This window comes from Drosophila takahashii, chromosome 3R (assembly GCF_030179915.1).
Source record: "Drosophila takahashii strain IR98-3 E-12201 chromosome 3R, DtakHiC1v2, whole genome shotgun sequence".
NCBI lineage: Eukaryota > Metazoa > Arthropoda > Insecta > Diptera > Drosophilidae > Drosophila > Drosophila takahashii.
Genome location: NC_091681.1, coordinates 35585504 through 35609690, shown reverse-complemented (window position 1 = coordinate 35609690; position 24187 = coordinate 35585504). Strand labels below are relative to the sequence as shown.

Here is a 24187-nt window from a genome sequence, read left to right as displayed (position 1 = left end):
TTTTACAGATATTAGTTTCACTTAAAATTGTAAATTCAATATTTAATTTTTAAAACAAAATACAAAAAATATTAAATTATAAGTTTTTCAGCAGATGCCAAGTATTTTGCTTTCGAAATCGAATCGATGCAGGGCCTTGTGAACTCTTGACCTATATCTAATATCCACTTACTAACAACTGTGAGAAAAGTAAATAAATATCATAAAATAAAAAATATTTTTAATCTACAAACCCCATTTGGAACCCACGAGGACGGGGCATCCTGTGTGCCGGGTGCTTAGGTGATCATTACCCTTTGTATCCAAATTGTACCAGAAGAGAGTCGACCCTGCCTTTGGAAAAACCGTGATGTTCAGTTTAGGGAAATAGGTGCCACCACCTTGGGGCACGTCACTTAGCTGTAAAATATTTTATAACTAATAAATACATAAGGTACTAAAAATTATTTAAAAAAATACAAACATAAAAGACCGCCGTAGCTATACGATCATAGCCTCCGTTGAATCGGGCTTTGTCCGAAAGCAGCGTGTCCATATGTGTATTGAAGAATCCCCCCAATCCATAGTTGATGACCTGGAAGAACTCTGCAAACCTGATATCCAGACCAGTTGCATCGCCCAGGCGCTTATTCATATTCCTGGTAGCCTCGTTGTGATCGTAATCATACCAAACAGACTTTGAAGTGCGAAACTCAGCCACTTTCTTCTGTCCTTTGGGTGCACCCACATCAACTGTAGCGGAGGGAAGAAGGTGTTTTTTGCTCGAAGATCGTATTAGAGCACTATCCTTGGGGGAGATCATGTCATGGAGGATCACCACAAAAGGATCAATGGATAGAATCTCCATTTTGATGGGAGAAAGTCTCAGAAAAGGAGCAGTCACATGGTTGTATACACAATAAAGGTTCCGAAGTTTTTGGGGAACTTCACAGCGACCACTACAACAGGTGGGCAAATAATCGCTTTCGACATCCTCCTCTTCTTTATACTCTATTGGTTCCAATCCTGATAGAACTCTGCTTTCCAAGTTCAGATACTCCGTGAATATGTTTGAGTCATGGGGCGAGTGTTTCAGGACAATCTTATAGGCTTCCAAGGCGCCCTCATATTTTTCTACATTTAATAAATTAACCATATTTAATTGTAGCTCAAAGTTTATACTCACTCTGTTTCATCCGCGCTTTTCCCAGGCATCTGTGGAGTTCAGGTTCAATGGATCCCCTCAACAACTGTAACTCTGTTTGCGAAACTACTCGATTAGTGGTTTCAATTCCGGAAAGTATCCATTCCTCAGCTACTTGTAATCGCCATTCCTTCACCAGATGTTCACACATTGCGAGGCAATCTAAAGATGCAAGCGTAGAGCTAAGGAGTCGATTAAAAAACCAACCATCTCTATAAGGAAAACCATAACTACTTGTATTGCACACCATCTAGCAGACCATTTGCCATATCAGTAGATGATATTTTATATGTGGCCTGCACTTTTCGAATCCCTTCAGCTGCATCAAAAAAGTCACGGTCCTGCGGCAGTTTGGACTTCATAGTCTTCATATAAGACAATTGCTCTGAAAAACATAATATCAAGGAGTGAAAAATACCCAAATTAGAATTACACACCTTGAGCAACAGGCTTTTTCAGGAAAAATTCCCACATCAACCAATCCGATTGCATGTGACGAATGAGGGAATAACTTTCGAATGGATTAAATACAAATTTCCTAGACTCCCTTAGCTTCTGGTGAATTTTCCTCATCTGGTAGATTCCCCTTTAACGTTTACATTGCCTTGAGTAATCCTTAATTGTTTAGATAGAACGCTTAACTTACCATCTAATAGTTCTGGCTTTTCGGAAGAGCAATTCAGCAAAGTTTTCCAGATTGAGTACCAGATAATCCTCAATATTCAGCAAATCGTCCATATTGACCACAGATCTTGAAAAGCGCTGTTGGGTATCTTCTTCGTGCACCTGTCCTAAAGTCAGGGTCAGGAAAAGTATTCCCACATGCACTAACCCGCCGATCAGCATTCTGGAACCCACTGCATCGTAAATATAAGAAATAAATCTCTCACAATTTACAATAATTTTGCCCATAATTAAATTTATTCGGTTATTTGTTTCACCTTGACCTAGTATTTTTTGTAGATTAAAAAAATATTTAAATTTGTAAGCCCAGTACTCACTTCAATAAAAAAGGCATCGAATCGAAAATTTCTATACAAAAATGACAGGCGGATAATTTCGTGATTAAAACTTTGAATGGAGATTTTTATTTCGTAGGCTTTTCGATTGAAGTGAGTACTAGGCCTTAACAACTAATCATACTTCGGTAGCTTGCGTGAAAAGCTAAATAATAAGTTTTTCTATGGATGATAAATATTTAGTGTGTGATCGCTTATTAATGCAGGGCCTCCTGAACTCTTGTCCCTTGTCGTCTATCCACTTGCTGACGACTAAAAGGGATAAAGATACTTATAAGGAATATTAAGACATCAAATACTACTCTACAAACCCCATTTCGAGCCCACAATAACAGGACAGCCGGTGTGAATAATTCGGATGTGCTGCTTGCCCTTCGTGTCTAAATTATACCAGAAAAGGACCGTTCCAAACTTCGGAAAGACAGTGATGTTCAGTCCTGGGAAATAGGTGCCACCGCCCTGTGGAACGTCTTTCAGCTGCAAGTTAGAAACAAATTTAATAATAAAATATAAAGAAACGCTATAGTTCAGTACCCATTATTGATAACAAGTTACGGTGGCCCTTAGCACATTCTTCTAAATTTAAAAACTCTATATTTAAAATGTATGATATGCTTCTTTAAACTTGTATAAACATTGCATCCGGCACATGAGGCAGATAAGGAGTTTTGGTTTTATTGCGTTATAGAAATTAGAAATCATTTCAAAAAATATTTTTTTTTTTCAAACTTTTGTTTAGTTTAATTTAAATAAACCAACGCAGTGGATTTTAACTCTTTTTTTACCAGAGTTTATAGATTTTTTCCAAATTTGTTTACGACAAAATCATATGATTGATGAACCTTAAGTTTCCTAACTTCTATGGCCCCATTGCTTCGAAAATAAACTGTAGAGTTTTGTTTAAACTTTATGACCAAGTTTGGTCTTTCTTTTTTAAAAGTTTCAACCGGTTTTTTTCTTGGTGTACATCACATGTTATCACATATATGTATGTACATTGTACATATGTATGCAGCTTTTGCGATAAAAGCTGTGGCTATAAAATTTGAGCACTTTGTTGGGTTTGAGTTTAGTTCTGATTTCGCAGTCGATGATTAGCCAACATGAAATTGGGCTTCTTCGTGCTTTTTGTAGGTTCTTTGCTGCTGGAGCAGCTAAATCTCGTGGATGGTGCCATGGAATCGACATCAAATAGTCCTCATCTTGAGAAACCAACAACAAATTCAATTTCTTTGGAAGAGACTATTAAAGAACTGCAAAGTAAGCTGACTATTGCAGAACTTCAAATGAAATGCAAAGATGATATAATAAAGGAAAAAACTGATCAAATAAATTCTATAAGCAACTTGCAAAGCCAGTTGGCAATCGCCAATTGCCAAAATCAAATTAAAGACTTAATATATGAAAAAGATAAAGATATAAACAACATAACTATTAAGTTGACAAATGCAGAAGAAGAGTTAAAAATCAAAGAAGATTTTGTAAATTTAAAACTAAAAGATATTCAGGTTTTGACTGAAAACCTTAAACACAATGAGAATGAAATAACATCAAAGAACAAGCTAATTTTCGAGCTCAGCGATAAAATGAACTCCTTGACTAGAACTATTAGTGAGTTAGAAAGTGAGTTGGTTGATGCAGAAAAGGAAATTAAGAGCAAAACTCAGCTTATAAAACAAAAAGATAGAAATAGCCTAAAACAAGATGCTAAACTGGTAGCTGCAGAAACAGGCAATCAATTGAAAGAAGAGGAAATTCGAGAGAAAATAGAACAAATCGAGTATATAGGAAAAGAACTAAGAATGAAGGATAACCAACTGAAGCTTGGTTGGACAACCATTCAAAGGCGCCAGGATGGATCGGTGGACTTCAATCGCAGCTGGACGGACTATAAGGATGGTTTTGGAAAACTAACGGGAGAGTTTTTCATCGGACTGGAGAAGCTGCATCAGTTGACTACGGAAAAGCGCCACAGACTGTACATCAGGCTTTACAAGGAAAGTGGAGAGCCCGCCTTCTTTTACTATGATAACTTCCAAATTGGAAGCGAGCAGGAATTCTATGAGCTAAAAACACTGGGATCATATCGTGGGCCACCCAATGTCGAAGACTCCTTGAGAGACAGCGAAGGAAAGAAGTTTTCCACCTTTGATCGGGACAATGATAATTCTACTGGACATTGCGCTAGTCTATACTCCAGTGGCTGGTGGTTCAGTGATTGCGGAGAGAGGTATACATATAAAATTAAAAACTAATCCAAATTTCATCACTAACAGACTTTTTAATTTCAGTAATCTTAATGGAAAATACGATTCTCATATTTATTGGCGTTCGTTCAGGGACAGCAACTTTGCCGAAATGATGATTAAACCGAGATTCGGATGAGCATTTATTGTATTTTCAAATTGAAAAATTTCAATAAATATTTTGAGCTTTTAAAAATAAGTTTTCTTAATCTTTCCATTAGGTAATGAGTATTACTTATAGCTATGTTCAATATACTTACATAGAAAAGACTCGTAGCCATTCGATCGATATATCCGTTCAGAAATCTTTCCTCATCCAAAAGCAATGCATCGTAATGGGTCTCAAAGGAGCCCCCTATACCATAGTTATTGACCTGAAAGGCTTCCGAATGTTTCATATCCAAACCCGTGGCATCGCTCAAGCGCTCAGTTAGCTTTAAAGTCGCCTCATTGGCATTACTATCAAACCAAGCTGACTTGGAAGTTCGGAAATTGTCAACAATAAATTCTTTTCTCACGGCATTAACTGTTTGGGAGGGCACGATAAGTTTTTCACTTGAAGATCGTATTAGAGCACTTTCTTTTAGGGATACCATCTCATGGAGGATCACCACAAAGGGATTAATAGATAGAATCTCCGTTTTAATGGGTGATATTCGCAGGAATGGGGCAGTTACATGGTTATACACACAATAAAGTCTTTTCAGTTTTCTGGGCACTTCACAGCGACCACTGCAACACGGTGGCAGTCTCATTTCTTCGATATCTTCTGAAACATCTTCTGGCTCCTCTCGAATCGGTTCGGTTAGAGATTTTTTTGCCAACCTCTGATATTCCTGGAACATTTTTTCATCATGGGGCGAATATTTCAGGGCAGCCTGATATGCTTCCAAAGCTTCTACTTCATTTCCTACAATAAACAGATTTTTATTTTAAATTATAATGTTGAGAGGGTCTACCTTTTTCTCACCCTGCTCCAATTGAACTTCTCCCAGGGTTCTGTAGAGTTCAGCCTTTGTTGGTCCTGTCAGCATCTGCATATCTGTTTTGAAGCCTATCCGATCCTGAGCTCTAATACCTGCCAAAATCCATTGCTCTGCAGCAGACCAACGAAATTGGCCCAGCAAATGTTGAGCCATTGCTAGGCAATCAATGGATGCCAAAGAAGAACTAAAATTTAAAACGGATTAACAAACATTTACTTTTGAAAGGTCTTTTAAACCTACTTGTATTGCACTCCATTCAGCAAACCATTGGCTATATCTTTTGATAACATCCCGTAGGTCCTTTGCATTCTTCTAATTGCATCAGCAGCATCCCCAAAGTCATGTTTCTGTGGCAATATTTCCTTAGTTGTGTTTATATAAGCCAATTGTTCTGGGAAAAAATACTCTTAATAATACTGAAGATCATCTTTAATGGAATTCCGAACCCAAACCAACAGGCTTTTCCAGATATTTCTGCCACATCAACCAATCAGATTGCAGGTGACGAATGAGGGAATAAGTGATATAAGCGCTGTTCCAAAAAGTCTTTGTTCTTCCTAGCATTTCCTTCATCTGATGGATCCCCCTTTAATGCTTACATAAGAGCTGGTATTGATAACTTTGCTCTTGTACTCACCATCTAATAGTTTTAGCTTTCTGAATAAGCACATCCGTATAGGTTTCCAAATTGCGAACCAGATCGCCTTCCATTTTCAGTAAGTCATCCATATTTACCACAGATCTTGAATACCGCTTTTGGGAGCCCTCACTTTGAATTAAGAGAAGAAAACAAATAAGCAGCAGTTTCCAAATCCACATTCTGCATCTCCCAACATTTAACTTTAACAAATAAAAATAAAATCTTGTAGAGTGATATTTTAATTACATTTATTTGGTTATTAGTTACACCTTTATGTAGAATTTTCCATGCTTTAGTTACTAACCACTTTACCTATAACGTAACCCAATATTTACCATTAAAAGCCTTAATAATCAATAGAAAGTTTCAGCAAATGAAATACAGCTTTAGTATTTACTATAGTATTCCAATATCTTGAGTTTCCTATTCCAATAAAATCTCAATATCTCCTTAATTATTGTATTTTTTTTAGCTTCTGCGTGTTCTGCCAATTCCATAAGTATAGACCCACATTAGTTATTATCTAAGAAAAACCAGTTGCTGGCTCAACGAACTCGGCACTTTCTTTAGGTGCGTGTGAGAACAGGTTTCCGATCTGTCACTTGAAACCCCTGACTTCTTATAGCTTATGTAATATTCTAAGGGGTCAAATGCCGGAATCAGTTGGAATCGAAGAGCTCTCGAGAGCGGATCTCAGTCAGAATGATATTCCCGGTGTTTTCAGTATTTCTCTTGGTGCTTCACCAACTATTTTCTGGAGTTTCTGGAAGGGAGTTTTATTCCTCCATAAACGAGATGACCAAAGTGTTTGGCTACGAACAGAAAATGCTCCAGCATGTGCAGAAATTCCTAGCTGATAATCAGGGAAAATTGGATTTCCTTAAAGCGTAAGAAGATTTTTGAATATTATTCTAATATTTGGTATTAATGTCTTGCATTTATTTATTTATTAGACGACTTAGGGAGTTTGAGAGTGAGCGAAATGAGGCCCGTGAATGGGGACCAGCTTATTTCGACAGTCCTCTAAATCAATATTTGCTGAATAAAAGACTGACTGTAGATTGGCAAAGAGTTGAGAACTTAATGGAGACTTCAACAGGCGAAAGTGAGGTAAAAAAGTATAATTTAAAAATCCTTATAAATGATTTTCTACCCCTAGAACCCCTGAATCGCCTGAGGAAGCTAAGAAATCGGGAGACAATGCCTGACAAAAAGGAACTCGAGGGAGCTATAGATGGTCTACTTCGATTGCAATATGTTTACAGATTAAAGGCCAAGGACTTGGCCAGGGGAATTTTGGATGGCGTGGATTATGGGTAATTAAATATTTAGAATTTTTAAATCTTTTTTTAAATACCTATTTTGTATAATACTTAGCACCCAATTGAACTCGGAGCACTGTGTGGATATTGCCAGATTGGCTCTCCGGGATCAGCATCCCAGATTGGCTCATTCCTGGTTAATGGAAGCCAAAGATCGTTTGACAGGAGGCGAAAAGGAAAAGAATCTAAAGCCACAGATCCTGGCTCTTTTGGTTCAAGCCAAGAAAGAATTGGAGGACTATCGGGGTCTCAACGAAACCTACCAGGAGTTAGTCCAAATTCAACCAGCCAGTGAGGAGCATTCCAAGAATTATGAGAGTTTTTTGGAGGCTCTAGGGGAAAAAGCTTTATTGAATAAATCCCAGCCCATTCTAGAACATCCAGTAAGTGGCTTTCTTTCACATGTTTAAAATGTATTATTATATATTTAATTTTCCAGCCCATTCCCAACGAGGATGAGCTGGTGGGTGAGTTCCAGGCCTACAGTCTCACCTGCAGTGGCCATTGGCAACTTACCCCTAGCCAAAAACGTCATCTTCGCTGTGGATATGTAACCGAAACGCATCCTTTCCTGTGGATAGCCCCCTTGAAGGCGGAGGAACTTTTCCAGGATCCCCTACTCGTGCTCTATCACGATGTCATTTACCAGAGCGAAATCGATGTTATAAGGAAGCTAACTGAAAACAGGCTGATTAGGGCCACCATAACGAGCAACAATGAGTCTGTGGTTTCGAATGTGAGAACCAGTCAGTTCACCTTTATCCCGGCCACAGCCCATAAGGTCTTAGCCACCATCGATCAGAGGGTATCCGACATGACCAATATGAACATGAAGTACGCTGAGGATCATCAGTTTGCCAACTACGGAATCGGAGGGCACTACGGCCAGCACACGGACTGGTTTAACCAGGCTTCTGTAAGTTAGGGAAGCCTTTTAATATATATAATAATATAATATTCTCCTTACTCAACAGTTTGATGCCGGTTTGATTTCCTCTCCCGAGTTGGGCAATCGCATTGCCACAGTTCTCTTTTATGTGAGTAAACCAAAAAATATATGATTTAAAGGTACATCAAAGTTTGGACTGGTTGTTAACGCTTAAAATAAAATGAGAATTAAAATGCATTTTTATTTTTCGTTATTACTGAAACATTTTTAACTATTCATAGCTTTCTGATGTAGAACAGGGAGGTGGCACTGCGTTTCCCCAACTAAGGACACTCTTGAAGCCCCAGAAATATGCAGGTGGGTATATTCTTAAATACTTTATTTTATATCCCATTTTTAATTAATTACATAATAAACAAATTTTTGTGCTACAGCTGCCTTTTGGCACAATCTTCATGCCTCTGGAGTGGGCGATGTTCGTACTCAACATGGCGCCTGTCCCATTATCACTGGTTCCAAATGGGGTTTGTTTTGAAAAAATATAATATTAAATCAACGGATCCCATAATTCATGTGATTTTATTTTACAGTTCAAAACCGCTGGATCCGGGAAAATGATCAATCTGATCGACGACCTTGTGAACTTTGGGACGATTCATTGGCTACATTTGCTCAAATTTTGGAACTAAGTAAACGAAATGAGGAGCAGGCAGCTTCTATTTACCAAACTAATATTAGTTAGGTATAATTAAACAAAAATTAAGTCAAGCTTTAATGAAACGGAATTTAAGTTTAATATATTAAATATACTACAACTGAATGAAAATATGCCTTTATTAATACGAAAATATATAACTACTATAAAAAAATGTATATGAGTTTAATAAGATTTCGTTGTAATTTAGTAAATTTACTTTCCTAAAAAATGTTTTTTGGAGTATACAATTTTAATAATATATATTCCAAATTAAGAAAATTCAATTGTATACTTACTTTCGTATAGAGTACTTCCCGAAATATCTCCCCCCAGTAAATACACACGATTGAATACCTGAGGTCCGCCAGGAGTGGGAACCCCTTTCAAAAAAGTTGATTTATTTGTGATCTGTTCGCTCGCTGCTTGTAACATGTATGGCCAGCTAAGTTTGAACCAACACTAATTAATTGCGTACCTGCTAGTACTAGCTGGTGCCCCGCCCCCGCAGGCGCCCCTTCTAAGGGGTCACCGGGGGTCACGGGGTCATTTGGCTTTGGCCTGCAGCTGTTCCTATATCCTTTCCTTTCCGATCTGATCTTCTGCTCTATCCGCAATATGTGTGTATTTGAATAAATTCAATAGCGTATGTCTTAAAACAAACATTCATATGTAGTTGTATATATGTAATGCATTTAAATCCAGCAACAACATTTATGTAGTAATTATTTTCTCTGCTCTGCGCATAATAGTTGTAATATAATAATGACAATAATTCTCAGCTACATGTATAAGTTGGAAAAGTTCACCGCTCTATCCATTAAAACATTTATATAAATTTCTCTTCTGACTTCCTTTTTTTTTGATTTTTCTTTGATGTTTTGTGTTTTTTTTTGTAGATTTTCTAGGGAAAATAGTTCAGTTTGGAGATTTTTTCGCAATGTTGCATTTAAAAAGGACACCGAGTGAGAGTTTTTTTTGACTATGCAAATGTGTCGTGTGTATAAAGGTTTAAATTCGCTTTATTATGTCTTTCAATATGCATTTCTTTATTTTTGCTTTGTGGTGGGTGATTTGCTAGACTGTCACTAGTTTTTAGTTATAGTTTAGTTTCAGTTACAGTTTTAGCTTTAGCTTTAGCTTAGTTTTGTTTGCTGCCAAGGGATTGTCTTGGGGGTACATTCATGGTACAGTTTGAAACATCGATATACAAATACACTGATTACATAAATATATATTTATCAATAGTTTATGGTGTGTATATATTATGTTATGCAGTTGACTGCGTTAAAATTTGACTAAGTAACTTCAACTTAAAATTCTTGCCGCTCCGCCTGGGAATTCTTCTTCGTCGGGGGAGTTTATTGAAATTACAGTTTCTTTTCTCTTAAATATACGTTAGTTAATTACCATTTTTCTAGTTATATCTTTTTTTGTACACCTATAAAACATCTATAGACGAGTATCTGTGCTCTGTAGTTCGCAACGCTTAAGTTACACATTGATAATAAACTTTTGTTTCCCTTTCAGAATATTTTGATATAATTGCATAACTTCTATCTTCTTCGGTTCGACTTGGTATATATGTATGCTTGTGTAAATGTTTTCTTTCTTTTTTTAAATTGAAACTTTTTTGATGTCTGGCCAAGGATTCACTTAGATCTCGTAGTTGCGAAACTTGTTGGCCACATCGGTGTTCTCGCCGCCCCATTCGCCCTTGCGACTCCCATAATACAAGGCCGCCCCGCCCTCCGAGGCCCGCCGATGGGCGGGATTGGGCGAGGCTGCGGTCAGGCCACCGCTGCTGCATCCTGCTCCGGATCCAGATCCCTGCCCCTGGGCAGCTGCTCCTCCGGCCTCCGGCAGCATGCGATCCTTGGTCTTGGGAGTCACCCAGTGCATGGACTTTGATTGGCGGTCAGAGAGGGCACAAAGGTATTTAATTAGATAAAATTCCCGCGGTTTTTCAGTCGAGAACCAAGGCAACTTGATTTACTTGCTGCAGTTGCATTGGTCCTCTTTCGAAGCGCATGCAAAAACACACACACGGGTACACATAGAGTTGGATGAAGAGGCACATTCAAGAGAGGTTTGTACATTCGGTGGAGTTCGTCGGGCACTCAGGAGCGGGCTTATAGAGAGACACACAGAGAAATAAGAAGAACAAGAGGTTCCATGGGGTATTCTAAATTTCAAAACTACGAGTGGAATTAACTGGAAGAAAGTTCTGGAGTTCAAAATAACAAATTTAGGAAATAATATTTAAAAAAAAAAAATTTAGCATCTTAAAGTATGCAACAATTAAAATAAAAGAAAATTTCAATTCGGAAACGAAATTTCCGATTCCGGTAATTGTAGTCAGAAACTTTAAAATTATAAACTTTACTTTTATAAATTTAGCAAGTAATTTCAGAACTGTTATCTTCACTATAACATTTATATTTTTAAATTCTTCACTTCAGTATTTAAGAAATTCATCTGGATTCTGGGGAATAATTTTATAATTAATATCTTTTCATATAAAATAATTTAATCTAAACTATTAAAACCTACTCTGCCCTAAATTTGTAAAAGAAAATAACAAGACCGACTCCATGAAAAGTTCTAATTAAAGAACAAAACTGAAGCACAAAGAGAACAACCTTTTCATAATGAACTACCTTGAAAGGAGTTTCTATTGTTTGCAGTTTCCCCTTGAATTTTATTGATTTCAAGGGACTTTTTCCGACTTTGGCAGCCTTTTCACCGTGAAGTTTGTTTTCAGCTAGGTGTCCGAGCTGAAAATTAGAAATGCAAATGCGGATTTGGGGCCCATAATCCCCACCCCTCCCCTAGAAGACCGGACAATGTCAGCCGCTGATGGATGGGCGACAATTTCCGCTTCGCCCGGCAGCGGAAATTACCATAGAGCTCTCGAAGGACGGGGAAAACTGGGTGGTTTTCGGGTGGGGAATGAATAATCGCGTTAATTGTGCTACGGCAAAAATGAACTCCGGCTTGGCTTACAAATTTCATTAGGAGCGTGGCAAACAAACCAATGAATGAAACATAAAAGTGGGGCAAAAAAGGTTCGAAAAGAAGAGAAATGGAGTTGAGGTTCCTTTGTGCCACACAGAGAGCGAGTGAGAGGGCTAGACAGAGTGAAGGAGACGAGGTCAAGGACGAAGGCTACTTCTCTGGAGTTCGCTGAGTTCCGTGGCCCATAACGCATACCTCTTTATCCACTTTCTCGGCAATCGTGTATCTTCTCACCTGACCGACATGCTCCTTCATGCCCAGCCACTGTTTGTAGCTCATCGAGATGCCGCTGTTGCGCCACTTGTCATAAACGGCCCTCTTTTCGGGGTCGCACAGGGTTTCTTTGGCCTCCTGGAAAAAAATATTAAAAAAAAATTTAATATTTTATAGGATTTATGTAGATAAAAGGATCATTCCAATGTAATTTTATACCTTCATATAAGTTAAAGAAATTTGATGATTAATGCTCTATAGCTCAGATCCCCATTTACCTTCACCTTTATCTTTGAATTTTCTTAGATTTATATCTTCATATTTTAGACCCATAAATTCATAATTCATAAATTTAGACCAATTTAATGATAAATGATCTCGAACTTAAATACATCTTTCTCTTTGTCCATTCTGTTTTAATTTTCGATAACTTAGGGCTAGTCAAAATATTTTGTATTTTATATTTCATTTATATATTTTTTTATCAGAAATAAAACGATATATTGCCTTACAGACTATAATCAAAGCAACAAAAGAAAATATTTCAAGAAAATGCAAGGGTCTCAATTTCTTGTAAATAGCCTTTCTACTGACCCTGTCCTTTGGCATTCCATTGAAATTGTTTTCTTCCAAATTCCCGTTTTCAGTCATGAATAATCTGTGGCACAGATTGAGTGAAATTTCTCAGTTTACAGCACAAAATGTGTGTGTAACAAGAAGCGGGCTTTAATCAATTTTTCTCCGAAATGAAACTGAAACATGAAAGAGGCACACACACAACCCATCCGTTCTTAAAAGCTGATCAGCCCGCCATGAAAGTCAGGACTCGGATTTGCTCAAGTGCAAAATAAACAGCAGCACAGGTTTCGGATGCCGACCCATCCCAAGTTCTGTTTTCTGTGCCTGCATGTTAATCAATTTCATATGCCTTCCTATAGCACACTTATTGGCATGCACACACACAGACACTAGGGGAATACCCGCACTCATACACACTCATCTGCGGAGAGGCTCCCACATATTTGCACGCTCAAGTGATTTTGATAGCCTCGGCTGGGGCTTGATATATATCTTGACTACTTTTACGGCCAGACCCAACAGACACACATAACCACAGCGGTAGGCACCGACACGCTTCGAGGGTGTTCAATACACACAGTGGGATACACTGTACAAAAAAGTACTAATTAAATGTTATCTAAATTTAATATTACTGAAAGGTGTATTAAAGGTGCCTGAAAGTATGCATTAATAATTAATACTTTTATTTTTCGATTGAGATTCTTATGATTTTATATCTTGTGATTTAAAATCAATTTAAACGATGTCTAAAAGTATGCTTTGAAACATCGTCTTTTGCATTTATCGATCGAAATTTTAGACATTTCAAATATTGTAGCGTACTTTTAGATATATTTTCAATAATTTTCCAGCTCTGCATGTTTGTTTTATTTTTCCCAGTGCAGATACCCAGATAGACACCCACTTACACACATGCTCAATTGAGGCTCTGAGATTTCATCGCTGGCCTGCTGTTTTATTGTTCCGGCTGCTTTTCGGTGCCCTGTTTACATGATAATCAATTATTTCACTACCCACTGATTATGTGGGTCAGCAAACAAGGCTCCAGCCAGGATAACCCCGAGTTTGTTTGTCTTCAATTAGCAGCAATCGTTGAGCGGTTTTTTATGGAAATAAAATTCCATTTCAGACCCTTTGGAGGGCGGCAATTAACAGTTTCGGAAGCGGCTCATCTGCACCTGACAAGAATCAAAACGCAATTTCATATTCCAAACCACTCTTGTTTATCCTTTCGTTATTATAGGATCCCTGCCCAGTATTTCTTGACGGGATTTAGAGGGACAGCTTGACAACTGCAAATTGTGTTGTAAGTTCTTAGTCGAGTTGCCAGGATGATAAAGTCCCGACTCATTTGCATACTCCTCGGGGAAATGCAGAGCTGTGGCTGTGGACTTTCCCTAGGAATGCTGGCCCTTGAAAATCTCAAATCTCAACATTTCATTTTAAACGCTTCATGGGCTCACATACGCTCACGCTTTTTGTTTGTTTTATGGGCTGGCCATAAAGGTAAGTCCTCCTGCATATCCTGGGATATTTTGGCATATTTACGAGCCCCACGAACACATGCACGTCCAAAATTTACGAGCCGTAAATTGTACGGCGCATTCCTGCTCCACCGGACAGCCATAAGTATGATTACGATTCGGGAGGGAAATTGCCTCAGTTGAGGAGAACCAAGGAACCGAGGAGGATCGAGGACCAAGGACCCTCATGCATATTGCAGGTCGGACGAGGACGAGGGACTCATGTTTCGCCCTCAATTTGGCCTTTGTTATTTCAGTGTGTTAAAACTTCATGTTCGCCGTGGAGCGGGAAAAACATAATATAAATACATCAACAACCTGGAGGGAGCTACAATAAACTGAATTGCCGGGCTTTACCCACCAGCGAATTCCCTGAAAAGGAGCTTAATGCTCATTGAAATGCATTTCTTGGAAAAGCTAATTGGAAAGCAGACTTATGGATGTTAATCGCATTTTATAAACAACAATTCTTTTTAAAAATTTTCCCACATGTTTTTTTAAAGAATTCTGAGAAGGAAATTAATTAATTAAATTCTGTAAACAAGAAAAAAATGTATAACGCCCCATTATATTAAATAAAATTTACCCATATTTATCTTAATCGTTATCTTAACTTCGAAGAAGTAATAACTTTTAAACTACGTTAAAAATATATATTTTTCATTATTTTTTGCTTAATAAAAATGTTTTTCCTCCGCTAAAATTAATAACAATTCACTCACATTACCTGTCAAACTCTAATTTTATTTTTACACTTTTCCCACCAAGCAGAACATCCCCCATTTCTACCTTTGGAATCCCGGCACTTTTCCCCCACATCAATTTGATTTTGTTTTTAGCCACACATTAATGAGTTGTCAGGTTCCGACACGCCTTTTTCCAACCCCCCAACGCCCTTTTATTTTTTTTCTTTGATGGGGAAAATCAATAAACGTTTTCAAAAAATATATTTCGTATGGGTAATTTATTTTATCTCATCGTTGCCGCCTTGTTTTTCTTTTGTCGCTTGGAAAATTCAATTTGAGGCCAGGGTGTGTGTGAGTGTGTTTGAGCCACTGAATAGTATGTCTGTGTAAGTGGGTTAAGTGCGTGCGTGAGTGTGTATGTGTGTGTGCAAAGGGCAGCCATTGTTTAATGCAGCTTAAAACTTTCCCCAACTGACAGACACGATTTTGAATAGATGCGTTCGGTTGAGTGGGCCACAGCTAATTACAGAAACTATCAAGGGGTATTTCAGGGGGAGGGAGGTTTTCCAGGAAAATGCTCTCCATTTCCTCTATCAACTTATCAAGATACGAAACAGAAAGTTCTGAACTGAACTCGAGCCATTTATGCGGTTCCAAAAGTCCACCAACTTCCGCAGAACAAAACTTTTCACTCCGCTCTCCATTTCCATTCATATTCGCCTTTTAGAACTCCTCGAGATTGTTTTAATGTTCACGAACTTGACTTTTCTCAAATATATATAAATATATCGTTTATTATTTGGCTTTTGATACTTTTTGAAAATATTGAAAATAAAAAGGAGACACTTCATTTATTATACTTAATATTGTTTTGAACTGAATATTTTTATTAAAATAATTTTTTAAGTTTTATTCATATTCATTAAAATCCAAGTGAAGTTTACTTAAGTACTTGTACTAAACAATGTTATTACTACGGTAAAATTAAGCTTCTTTAAAGCACCTTAAATACTTTTTGGTATGAAAATGTTTACCTTAGATGTTCCTTATTTCCCAGACTTAAAATGTTTTTAATTTAAATTTCTTAAGGCAATCAATTCGGATTGTGTGGCTTAATATTTATCCCTTGAATTTACACATATCAGGGATAAATGCAAAGATAAATTCCGCCCGAGGTATTTACACATTCGAAGCTCTTCTCCCCCTGCGAGGATGTTTAAACAGACTGAGTATCATGTTTAAGCATCTTTTAATTTTAAGCTCGCTCCGGTAACTTTCATCTCGAACATATTGCCCCACAGGCTGTCAAATTTACAGGCCACCCAATTCTCACACTCCCCAAAAAAGCAGCTGCCACACCCTGGGAAACTTCATTAAATATGTAAAATGCCGAAACGCTTGCCTTTTTCTTGGATCTCTTTTTGTGTTTGGTGTTTTTGGTCTTCCTTTTTTTTTTGCCTACCTTTAGCTGTTGGAACTTGGCCTCCGCCTCTTTGTCGCCGGCATTCTTGTCGGGATGATATTGTAGGGCCAGGACTTTGTACTCGGCCTGGATCTGCTCGGGCTGAAAAAAGAAAGAAAGAGCAACGCATAAATTAGTTAGCCAAGTTAAGTGAATTGCGATGATGAATTCTCTTTGCCAGCAAATTAACCAAGTATTTTGTGGCATAAATATTTAAAATGCCCTTTCGGGGCAAACATATTATGTACGGTATCAGGTAGACATTACATAATGGGAGGGCAAACAAGGACACGGGTGATATGCGAATGTCTCCTGCGGCATGCAGATTTCCAAGGAGACCGCAGCTCAGGTAAAGCTGTCACTTGCAGAAGAAAACCCCCAAACCCCACAAAATGTGGGTATCAAATCCCCAAACAACCAACCACGAATAACGAAATAACAATAAGCAAACATTAAAACTTGACGAGCAAAAACGTTCGTGCGCAGTTGAGCACCACTTAAAGTAATAGAAAAGCTGTCGCTTTTTGCCATTATTTTGCGGCAGGCTTGGGAAAAACTACTTGTACTTGTATTTGTAACTTGGGGGAAAGGCTGGGAAAGCTGGCTCGGGGAGAAGCGGAAAAACTTTAAGGGTTTAAAGTGCTGTTGCCAAATTAATTCACTCGTCAGTGTCCTTGACTCGGGCAAAAAGGCTTTTGACACTTGGCAAACAATTGATATTAATTAAGCCCGAGTGTCTTTCGGCCAAAAGCAACAAGTTGACAGCTACCAACGATGATCTGATACTGACTTTATGGTCCTCGGGGCAAGAAATAAAAATAATGATGGCGATGATGCTGAAGGGCACACTGAGAGAAATTGGGGCCTTTTTAATAATAATTTGTAAATAATAAAAGTATAGTTTAAAATAATTATCTTAAAATGTTTGCCTAATAAATATGATTTATAGTTGGGAAACTTACTTACAAATTAAAAAAAAAATAATTGAATTTTAAAAAAACATTTTAAACAAAACCTAATTTTTGGGAATAAAAAAATTAAACAAAATTCAATTGATAATTGTTTTAAGGGAAAATAAACAAAATATTCCGTAATTTTTGGAGGTGTCCAAAAGTATGCAAAACAGATTTTCCGTATTCAAAATATATTAGCACACTTTTAAGCACTTTTTAAAGTAGTTTTAATATTTTTTGTCTAGATTTTCCTTTTTATTTCTATGTATCTATGGTAACGTATACCCAAAAATCTACAGTGCTCACCGCACAAAGCTGCTTGTTTATTGTCTTGTAAATGGAAATGGCTTTTCGCGCACCATCGGTCGGCACACAAAGGACCAAGGCAGCCGCACAGAGATGAGAATGACCGGCATGGGTCCCTTTTTATTCCATTCGGTTTCGAGTCTATTGTTCGCAGGGGGAAACGTCAAAAAGCAGCTGCCACAGAGCAAAGCATATTTAGGTCACCATGGTGTTTGGAAAATATACATATGAGAATCTCTCTCTATGATGTTGACAGAATTGATGGTTTGCTTTAGTTGCCTTTCATTCCCCGTGGATGTTTCTCCTCCAGAAAGTGGATTACTTGCATGCTTTGAGCGACGAGCTTCATTTGCTGTGCCAACCGCACTGCAACGGTGCGTATAATTAATTTCAGCGCAATTAATATTGCTCATACGCCAGCGTGTACGTGGCCAAAGCAGCCGCAGCCTTGGGGTTTCTATAATTAGACAAGTGGAATCCGTTCCACAGAATTTCGTGCTCCTGTTTCGATGCCCAGGGGAAAGTGCCTACTGTACTTTTGCACTACACAATCGAATGCCTGGCCATTCGATAAATTTGCACCACAGTCACACCGAACCAATTGCAATTCCCACTTAATTAATTCCCCCATCAGATTGCACCCGGCCAATTAAAATGGCCAGAATCGCCGGGAGATCTCTGCTCTCCTCCTCAAATTAGCCCCGAAAACATTCGAAGTTTGCGTAGCTCTGGTTGTTTGGCTTGCGTATGCAAATTCCCACAAAACTAATCTGCATGAGAATGGAATGGCTGCATTCTCGAGTGGCGAGAATGGATGCCAAGTCGAGATAATTGCCGGGGCAATGGAGATAGTCTATAGGTTTGTGGTGGGGGGTCACTAAAGACTACGTGATAAAGGCCTGGTCGTAATGCTTAGCTCCCCCTTGAATGCCCCTTGAATTTCCCCCAAGCTCTCTACAAATATTTGATTTTGTTTACATGCCCAGCAAAATCGATGACGGGACTTTGGGTCCTGGAGCTGCTGCATAATTCAATAGATTCCCCGTGCAATCGACAGCTCTGCCACCTAACTTGCGTATTTTCCGGGCCAATAAATTTGATTACAGGCGAGAAACGAGAAACTCGCAACGAAGTGAACCCGAAAATGTGACAACTCAAGATGAATGTCAGGTGGATGCCAAGAATCGAGTCTGCCGATGGGTAAATGCCATTAAGCCGCCCGAGATTGCCTGCCAAACACCGGGCTCGTTAATTCCGTTCAGACAGGAGTTGGTTTACCCAACAATCGCTCGGCTTAGATGGGCTCTTAACTCCTGGTGTGCAGAGGGTAAACCTTTGAGTCTGCGGATCTCTGGGTCTCTGGACCTCTGACTCAAACTGCATTCGATGCTCGATGCTGCAACTGCAGCTGCGGCGGATCAACGCCAATTCTGCCAATCTACGATGGCTGACTGAGTAATTGAAACTAATTCTCAAAGCAAACCTCTCGCCTTCGAAACAAACAGCGAGAAAATCTAGAAATAGCTATAAATATTCTAGAAAACAATTGGAAAAACAAAGTTCACACTAAGTTAACTTAGTCTTTTCTATTCCATAATTTTAAGGCAAAATACAACTTCCAGAAAATATATTTATAATAATTTATGGATTTAAAAATTTATACTTTTTTAAAGATTGAAAAGACAAATTTACAAATATTTTTGAAAAACAGTTAAAATACATTATAATCACTCAGTTAGGTTAGTCTCTTTAAAGTTTGCTGTAAGTAATTATTTCAAAATTATTATGTAAATTATATTAAATTTTTGTAAGATGTATTATGAAGATGCTTTTATCTTAATTTTTAGACATCCAAATATATTTAGGTTTGTGATCCCAATACAATAAAAATACCTGTTTCATTTCTTCTTCCAATCCACTATCATTTTAAACTATTTATATACTTTTTCTCTAAGTGCCGAGTCGCCACACGAATTGTATCTGATTTCAAAGATGATTTCATGCGAAGGTTTATATAGCCTGCACGAACATTTAATAAACACTTGGACTTTAAGGCTTATAAGAGCTATCAATGTAAGTCAGCGCAGCTCGAAACTGTTCCAACCTAAAAGCCCCAATTCGATTAGTCGCACTTTTGAAAGCCGCAATTCGATTAGACCCTAATTAAATTCGGAGTAAAGTTTGATGGGCCAAGTGAGTTTGGCAGCCAAGCTTAGCAAAAGTTAGGGGAAACAATTCGAGCAAAGGTAAAAGGTGCTGTAAAGTTGGTTGGTCAGATAAATAGATATATAGTAGGTGGTATATTAGATCAGATGGTCAACTTACCGATGAGTTCTCATCGCAATGGAGCAGACCGTAGAAGTCTTCGTTGGGGCTGCGCTTGTAATTGATTATGGCATCAACGGCGCTCATTGCGTCAGTTTTTCCTTGGGATCGGTCGGGAATATATATGTATTTTTCTATATTGAAGAAAATTTACACAAGTTCAAGGTTGGCAATTAATTAAAAGAACTTTATGGCATTTAAAATGATAGTATATTAGGCAATATTTTTATTAATTGAGAGGTAAATTGTCTTTTGATTACAAACAATATTTTTTTATTATTTTTTTTTAATGATCAAATTATTTAATTATCAAAATATTTAAAATGGTCTTTAAGTTCTTAGTAACTGATAACAGATAAGATACCGAAGAACGAAAAATATAGTTTCTTATTATTTTCACTTGTTCTTGTTTTGTTTTTTCTTTACCGGAAGATCAACAATAAATTGGTAACTGAAATTAACTCAAATTGAAATAAAACCGAAGCAAACGAACGGGGATTGCGTGACCTTCGATTTGGAACAATTAGCGCTAAAAATAAGTTAATCACAAATGCACAAAAACGAAATCGCTTAGTAATCAGCTGAAAGATCTGGTTTTGTTTTGGTTTTTTGGCTTGGGTTTTTCGTTTGTTTTGCTGCGGTTGGTAGAAGCACTTTCACTTGTTGTTTTTCTCGGGCCTTAACTTTTTGTTAACGGGGGGAAATGCTCTGTTTATTTATTGCAGCCCGCTCAAAATCAAATGTACTAAACATCAGCTTGTCTTGCACTAGAACACTCTCTTTTAGTAAGTTTCTTGTTGTTTCTGTTACTCTGACTCCCACTCTCTGGGAATCGCAGTCTATATATTATATATATTTCCCTGGATATATACTTTGGGTTAAGCGGTGCTCACGATGTTTCTGGCAGCGCGTCAAAAGTCGAACTGATGGTATCGCCCCGTCGTGAAACCCGCTTCGGCTTGTTTTTCCACTTCGGATTGGATTGGAAGAGCTTCGAGATGGGGAGAAAGTTCTCTCTCGCAAAGCCCCACAGCCTCCCAATCGAGCTTTTCAAGCTCCCCTAAGCGGGGGTTTCAAAACTTCTTGGAACCACTGGGGAATTTAAGACCCGGCTTGAAAGACTGAATCATCTTAGGTCTTTGGTAGAGGGAAATCCCCTTAAGAAAGATATAAACAAGAAAACAATTAAAAAAATGTTGTACAAAAAATTGAATAAATATATATTCCAGAAATAGTTTAATTTTTTAAAATATTTAACAAGTTTTAAGTTATTTATTATGTCACTTAATTCTTAAATTTTTCTTTTTAATAAAAATTCTTTTTAATTTTTTAAGTTTACATTTTCTTATATCTAATGATTGCACTCAAAGCTCAAAAGTTGCGTTGATTGGTTGTTGTCTCTACAATTAAATTCAAACCAAAAACTTTGTAAAAAGCTTTTTCCATAAAATGCCATAATACAATACCATAAATGAGCAACCCATGCCCACTTGTTGATCTCGTGCCCTCAAAAAAACATGTTCATCTTTCCCGCCCCCAAGAAAACAAAGTTTGCAGAATTTGTTAAGGGGAAATTAATGCTCCACCCGAAAAAGAAAACTCATCAATCTGCGGCCAGCTGCTCGGCACAAAACTTTTTCCCCAAAATGAAGTCAAATCGAACGGCGAACGAGTGCGAATCGAAATCCGAACGGAAAATAACCGAACCAGAGGAGCATTGGTTTTCAAATTAAAAGAGCCAGCCGAGTGTGAAGGGAAAGTTTGCAGCAAACGGAAACGAAATTGAAAACTGTTGCATACTTTGGGGCGGAGGCGGGGGTCCTCGAAGGGGAGGCCTAGATCAAGGACCACCCCCACTCTTTGGTCCACCCTGAAAAGCCGCACTGGGCGAAAAATGATTTCCGTTCATAAATCATCATAATGGCGAAGCAGGACCCGGCATATGTATGTCTGGCCAGAAAAACAGGACCAGAACCAAATGAAGATGAAACCATTTGACCAGCTAACGATGGTGGCTTTTCCGGGGGGCGGGCAATGAAGGGGGAGGGTTCTGCGGAAAAGTGCGCCCGTGCGTTTGTCCGTCACGCACACAGAGAAAGAGGGAAAACGGTACCAGTAGGTCGATGGGGGAGAAGTTATCGACTGAAAGATATCCAATAATTGGGATCTTCGTTCTTTAATGTATCCTTATATTTACAAATATAGATCTTCCCATGCTAATTTGGCATTTACAATGTTGATATTGACCTTGAAAAAATATGTTAAGAGAGATTAAGAGATTTTAGATTTTAAATTTTACCGAAGCTATGAAAATAATTTATTTATGAAGTGGAAAGGTTTTACAAAATTAATAGTTTATATTTTTTTGGAAATAAAATTTCTTCTTTATAAAACTGATTTTGATAATAAATAATAATAAATAAATAATAAATAATTAGCAATTAGTAGGGGAGAGTGGGGGAATTTCGTCACAGGGGCAATTTCGTCACCTGCAATATCTCGGAATCCATAAGTTGTAAAAATATATAATTTTATTGTTTTAGTCCTTCAAGACGGCCAGACACAACCAATGCATTTGTTTTGCACAGAAGGCCAAGATAATTAAGCTATAATATTAAATGTGTTTTAACAGTTCAAAAGCTACATTTAGTTCTCGACGAAATTTTTTCTGTATGCCACAATTCAAAAGGAATAAGATACACGATTTTTTATATAATACACAGTGCTATAATGTGCATTTCTGCGTCAGTGATTTTTAACTTCGCGCCTATTTTCGCAAGAAAAATAATTATTTGTAAAAAAGTACGGTCTGGGGAAATTTCGCCATCCTACGCTAAGGGTAAATTCGCACCTATTTTAAATACATATTTTTATATTTGACGAGCTGGCTAACGAACAGACTACCAGCAGCAGCAACAAATATAGGACGTCAACAAAAATGGTACGCTTGATCAGTGTAGCATATTTTCAGGCGTTAAACTCCCTACATTTTTCAGGTGACGAAATTTCCCCAGTTGTGTGGTGATTTTACCCCCCTGTGTAGTGAGATTGCCCCAGTATATTGGTTTTACATTTTATTTTTTTATAAATCACCAAGCTAATTAAAAAATAGGGGAATGTCACATTTTAAAGCTTGGTGCTAACCGCATTCAACAATAAAAATAGAAATATGATAACGTGTCTCAAGATGGACAAAAAATAGCTTTGAAAAAATGCTGACGAAATTCCCCCACTCTCCCCTAATGGGTGATAGGAACTTCTACTCCTGGCAACTAATACTCACTTGTACCATCCTTATAACTGGTCCTTACACACACCCACACCCATACGTGCCCTGTGCGTGTGACGTCAACAAATGGAGCTGGAACGAAATGAAACGTTTTAATTAGACAAAAGAGCAAGGCAACTATTTATTTCCATTTCTGCTTCGACTGTTTACTGTCCACAGCCCGCAGCGAAGCTGCAGATACAGATACGACTGCTGGCACGGATACAGATACAAATACGGAATACTTAGCAACTATTCCCGAACAACCCACTCTTTCAGCTTACGGCCTGCACCAGATGATAAACCTCCTTGGCCAGCAGAGATGCAATGTTGCCCCCTTACCATTCTTTTTATCGAAAATCCCCAAAGCTTTTCTTACACAGGTAAAAAGTATGTGGTAGTTAAACTTTTAATTGTTAAATATTTTTTAAGTTGAGAAATTAACTTTAAAATGTATTTTTCAGGTTTAAAGCCAATTAAAAACAAAAAATTAAATTCTAAAAAAATGTGTTACATTAAAAAATTATGGTACATATTTATTTACCCTAACTTATTGTAAACTAATTCTTATTGTCTATTAGATGTTTTTTTAAAAGCCTTTGTGTCTCTACATAACTCAAAATTAATGTTATAACATAATTAAATATTAAAAAAAATAAACCTGTATAGTTTTTTCCCAGTGCATTTCTGCGGTGAGTGTTGAGACCCACTTGGATTCCGATAAGCGAGCATTTTCCGCAGCATGCTTGCGAGGGCAAACATTGGCAATGGCCAAAGAATTGCTGGGAAATTGCTCATTCGCCGGGTGTGCGGGGTAGACAATACCGAGATCCGGAGATTCCTCGCCACTGCAGATTTATGCATACCAGTCG

General features: G+C 37.8%; 5 protein-coding genes across 10 annotated transcripts; 2 read left to right on the top strand and 3 right to left on the bottom strand.

Annotated features, from left to right (window-relative positions):
* Window positions 1-38: 38 nt before the first annotated feature.
* LOC108059612 (prolyl 4-hydroxylase subunit alpha-1-like) lies at window positions 39-2052 on the bottom strand. Of its 2 annotated transcripts, XM_017144963.3 has the most exons (7): window positions 1830-2052; window positions 1621-1769; window positions 1418-1568; window positions 1166-1365; window positions 464-1113; window positions 234-399; window positions 39-178 (listed from the first exon to the last, which is right to left on the bottom strand). In XM_017144963.3, exons 1-7 carry the CDS (start codon window positions 2027-2029, stop codon window positions 72-74), a joined length of 1623 nt encoding a protein of 540 aa, XP_017000452.2. In that variant the 5' UTR covers window positions 2030-2052; the 3' UTR covers window positions 39-71. The 2 variants fall into 2 exon arrangements, with proteins under 2 accessions (XP_017000452.2, XP_070073748.1); XM_070217647.1 differs by lacking the exon at window positions 1621-1769 and having other exon boundaries at window positions 1830-1976.
* Window positions 2053-2075: 23 nt separating this feature from the next.
* LOC108059602 (prolyl 4-hydroxylase subunit alpha-1) lies at window positions 2076-6278 on the bottom strand. Its single transcript, XM_017144951.3, has 7 exons — window positions 6072-6278; window positions 5881-6020; window positions 5675-5825; window positions 5419-5618; window positions 4709-5358; window positions 2514-2679; window positions 2076-2454 (listed from the first exon to the last, which is right to left on the bottom strand). The coding sequence occupies exons 1-7, from the start codon at window positions 6251-6253 to the stop codon at window positions 2348-2350; spliced, it is 1596 nt and encodes a 531-aa protein (XP_017000440.3). The 5' UTR covers window positions 6254-6278; the 3' UTR covers window positions 2076-2347.
* Window positions 3143-4647, top strand: LOC108059619 (angiopoietin-4-like). Its single transcript, XM_017144977.3, has 2 exons — window positions 3143-4432; window positions 4494-4647. The coding sequence occupies exons 1-2, from the start codon at window positions 3306-3308 to the stop codon at window positions 4585-4587; spliced, it is 1221 nt and encodes a 406-aa protein (XP_017000466.3). The 5' UTR covers window positions 3143-3305; the 3' UTR covers window positions 4588-4647.
* A 153-nt stretch (window positions 6279-6431) lies between the features above and the next one.
* LOC108059635 (prolyl 4-hydroxylase subunit alpha-2) lies at window positions 6432-9105 on the top strand. Of its 4 annotated transcripts, none has more exons than XM_070217589.1 (10): window positions 6432-6644; window positions 6799-6961; window positions 7028-7179; window positions 7234-7390; window positions 7452-7779; window positions 7836-8312; window positions 8371-8433; window positions 8567-8642; window positions 8720-8809; window positions 8876-9105. In XM_070217589.1, exons 2-10 carry the CDS (start codon window positions 6870-6872, stop codon window positions 9025-9027), a joined length of 1587 nt encoding a protein of 528 aa, XP_070073690.1. In that variant the 5' UTR covers window positions 6432-6644; window positions 6799-6869; the 3' UTR covers window positions 9028-9105. The 4 variants fall into 4 exon arrangements, with proteins under 4 accessions (XP_070073690.1, XP_017000482.2, XP_070073689.1 ...); XM_017144993.3 differs by having other exon boundaries at window positions 6718-6961; XM_070217588.1 differs by having other exon boundaries at window positions 6700-6961.
* Window positions 9106-9328: 223 nt separating this feature from the next.
* jdp (DnaJ domain-containing protein) lies at window positions 9329-20968 on the bottom strand. 2 transcript variants are annotated; one of them, XM_017145112.3, is made up of 5 exons: window positions 20920-20968; window positions 20048-20181; window positions 16464-16565; window positions 12193-12348; window positions 9329-10884 (listed from the first exon to the last, which is right to left on the bottom strand). In XM_017145112.3, the coding sequence occupies exons 2-5, from the start codon at window positions 20132-20134 to the stop codon at window positions 10636-10638; spliced, it is 594 nt and encodes a 197-aa protein (XP_017000601.1). In that variant the 5' UTR covers window positions 20135-20181; window positions 20920-20968; the 3' UTR covers window positions 9329-10635. The 2 variants fall into 2 exon arrangements, with proteins under 2 accessions (XP_017000601.1, XP_017000602.1); XM_017145113.3 differs by having other exon boundaries at window positions 12232-12348.
* Window positions 20969-24187: the final 3219 nt, after the last annotated feature.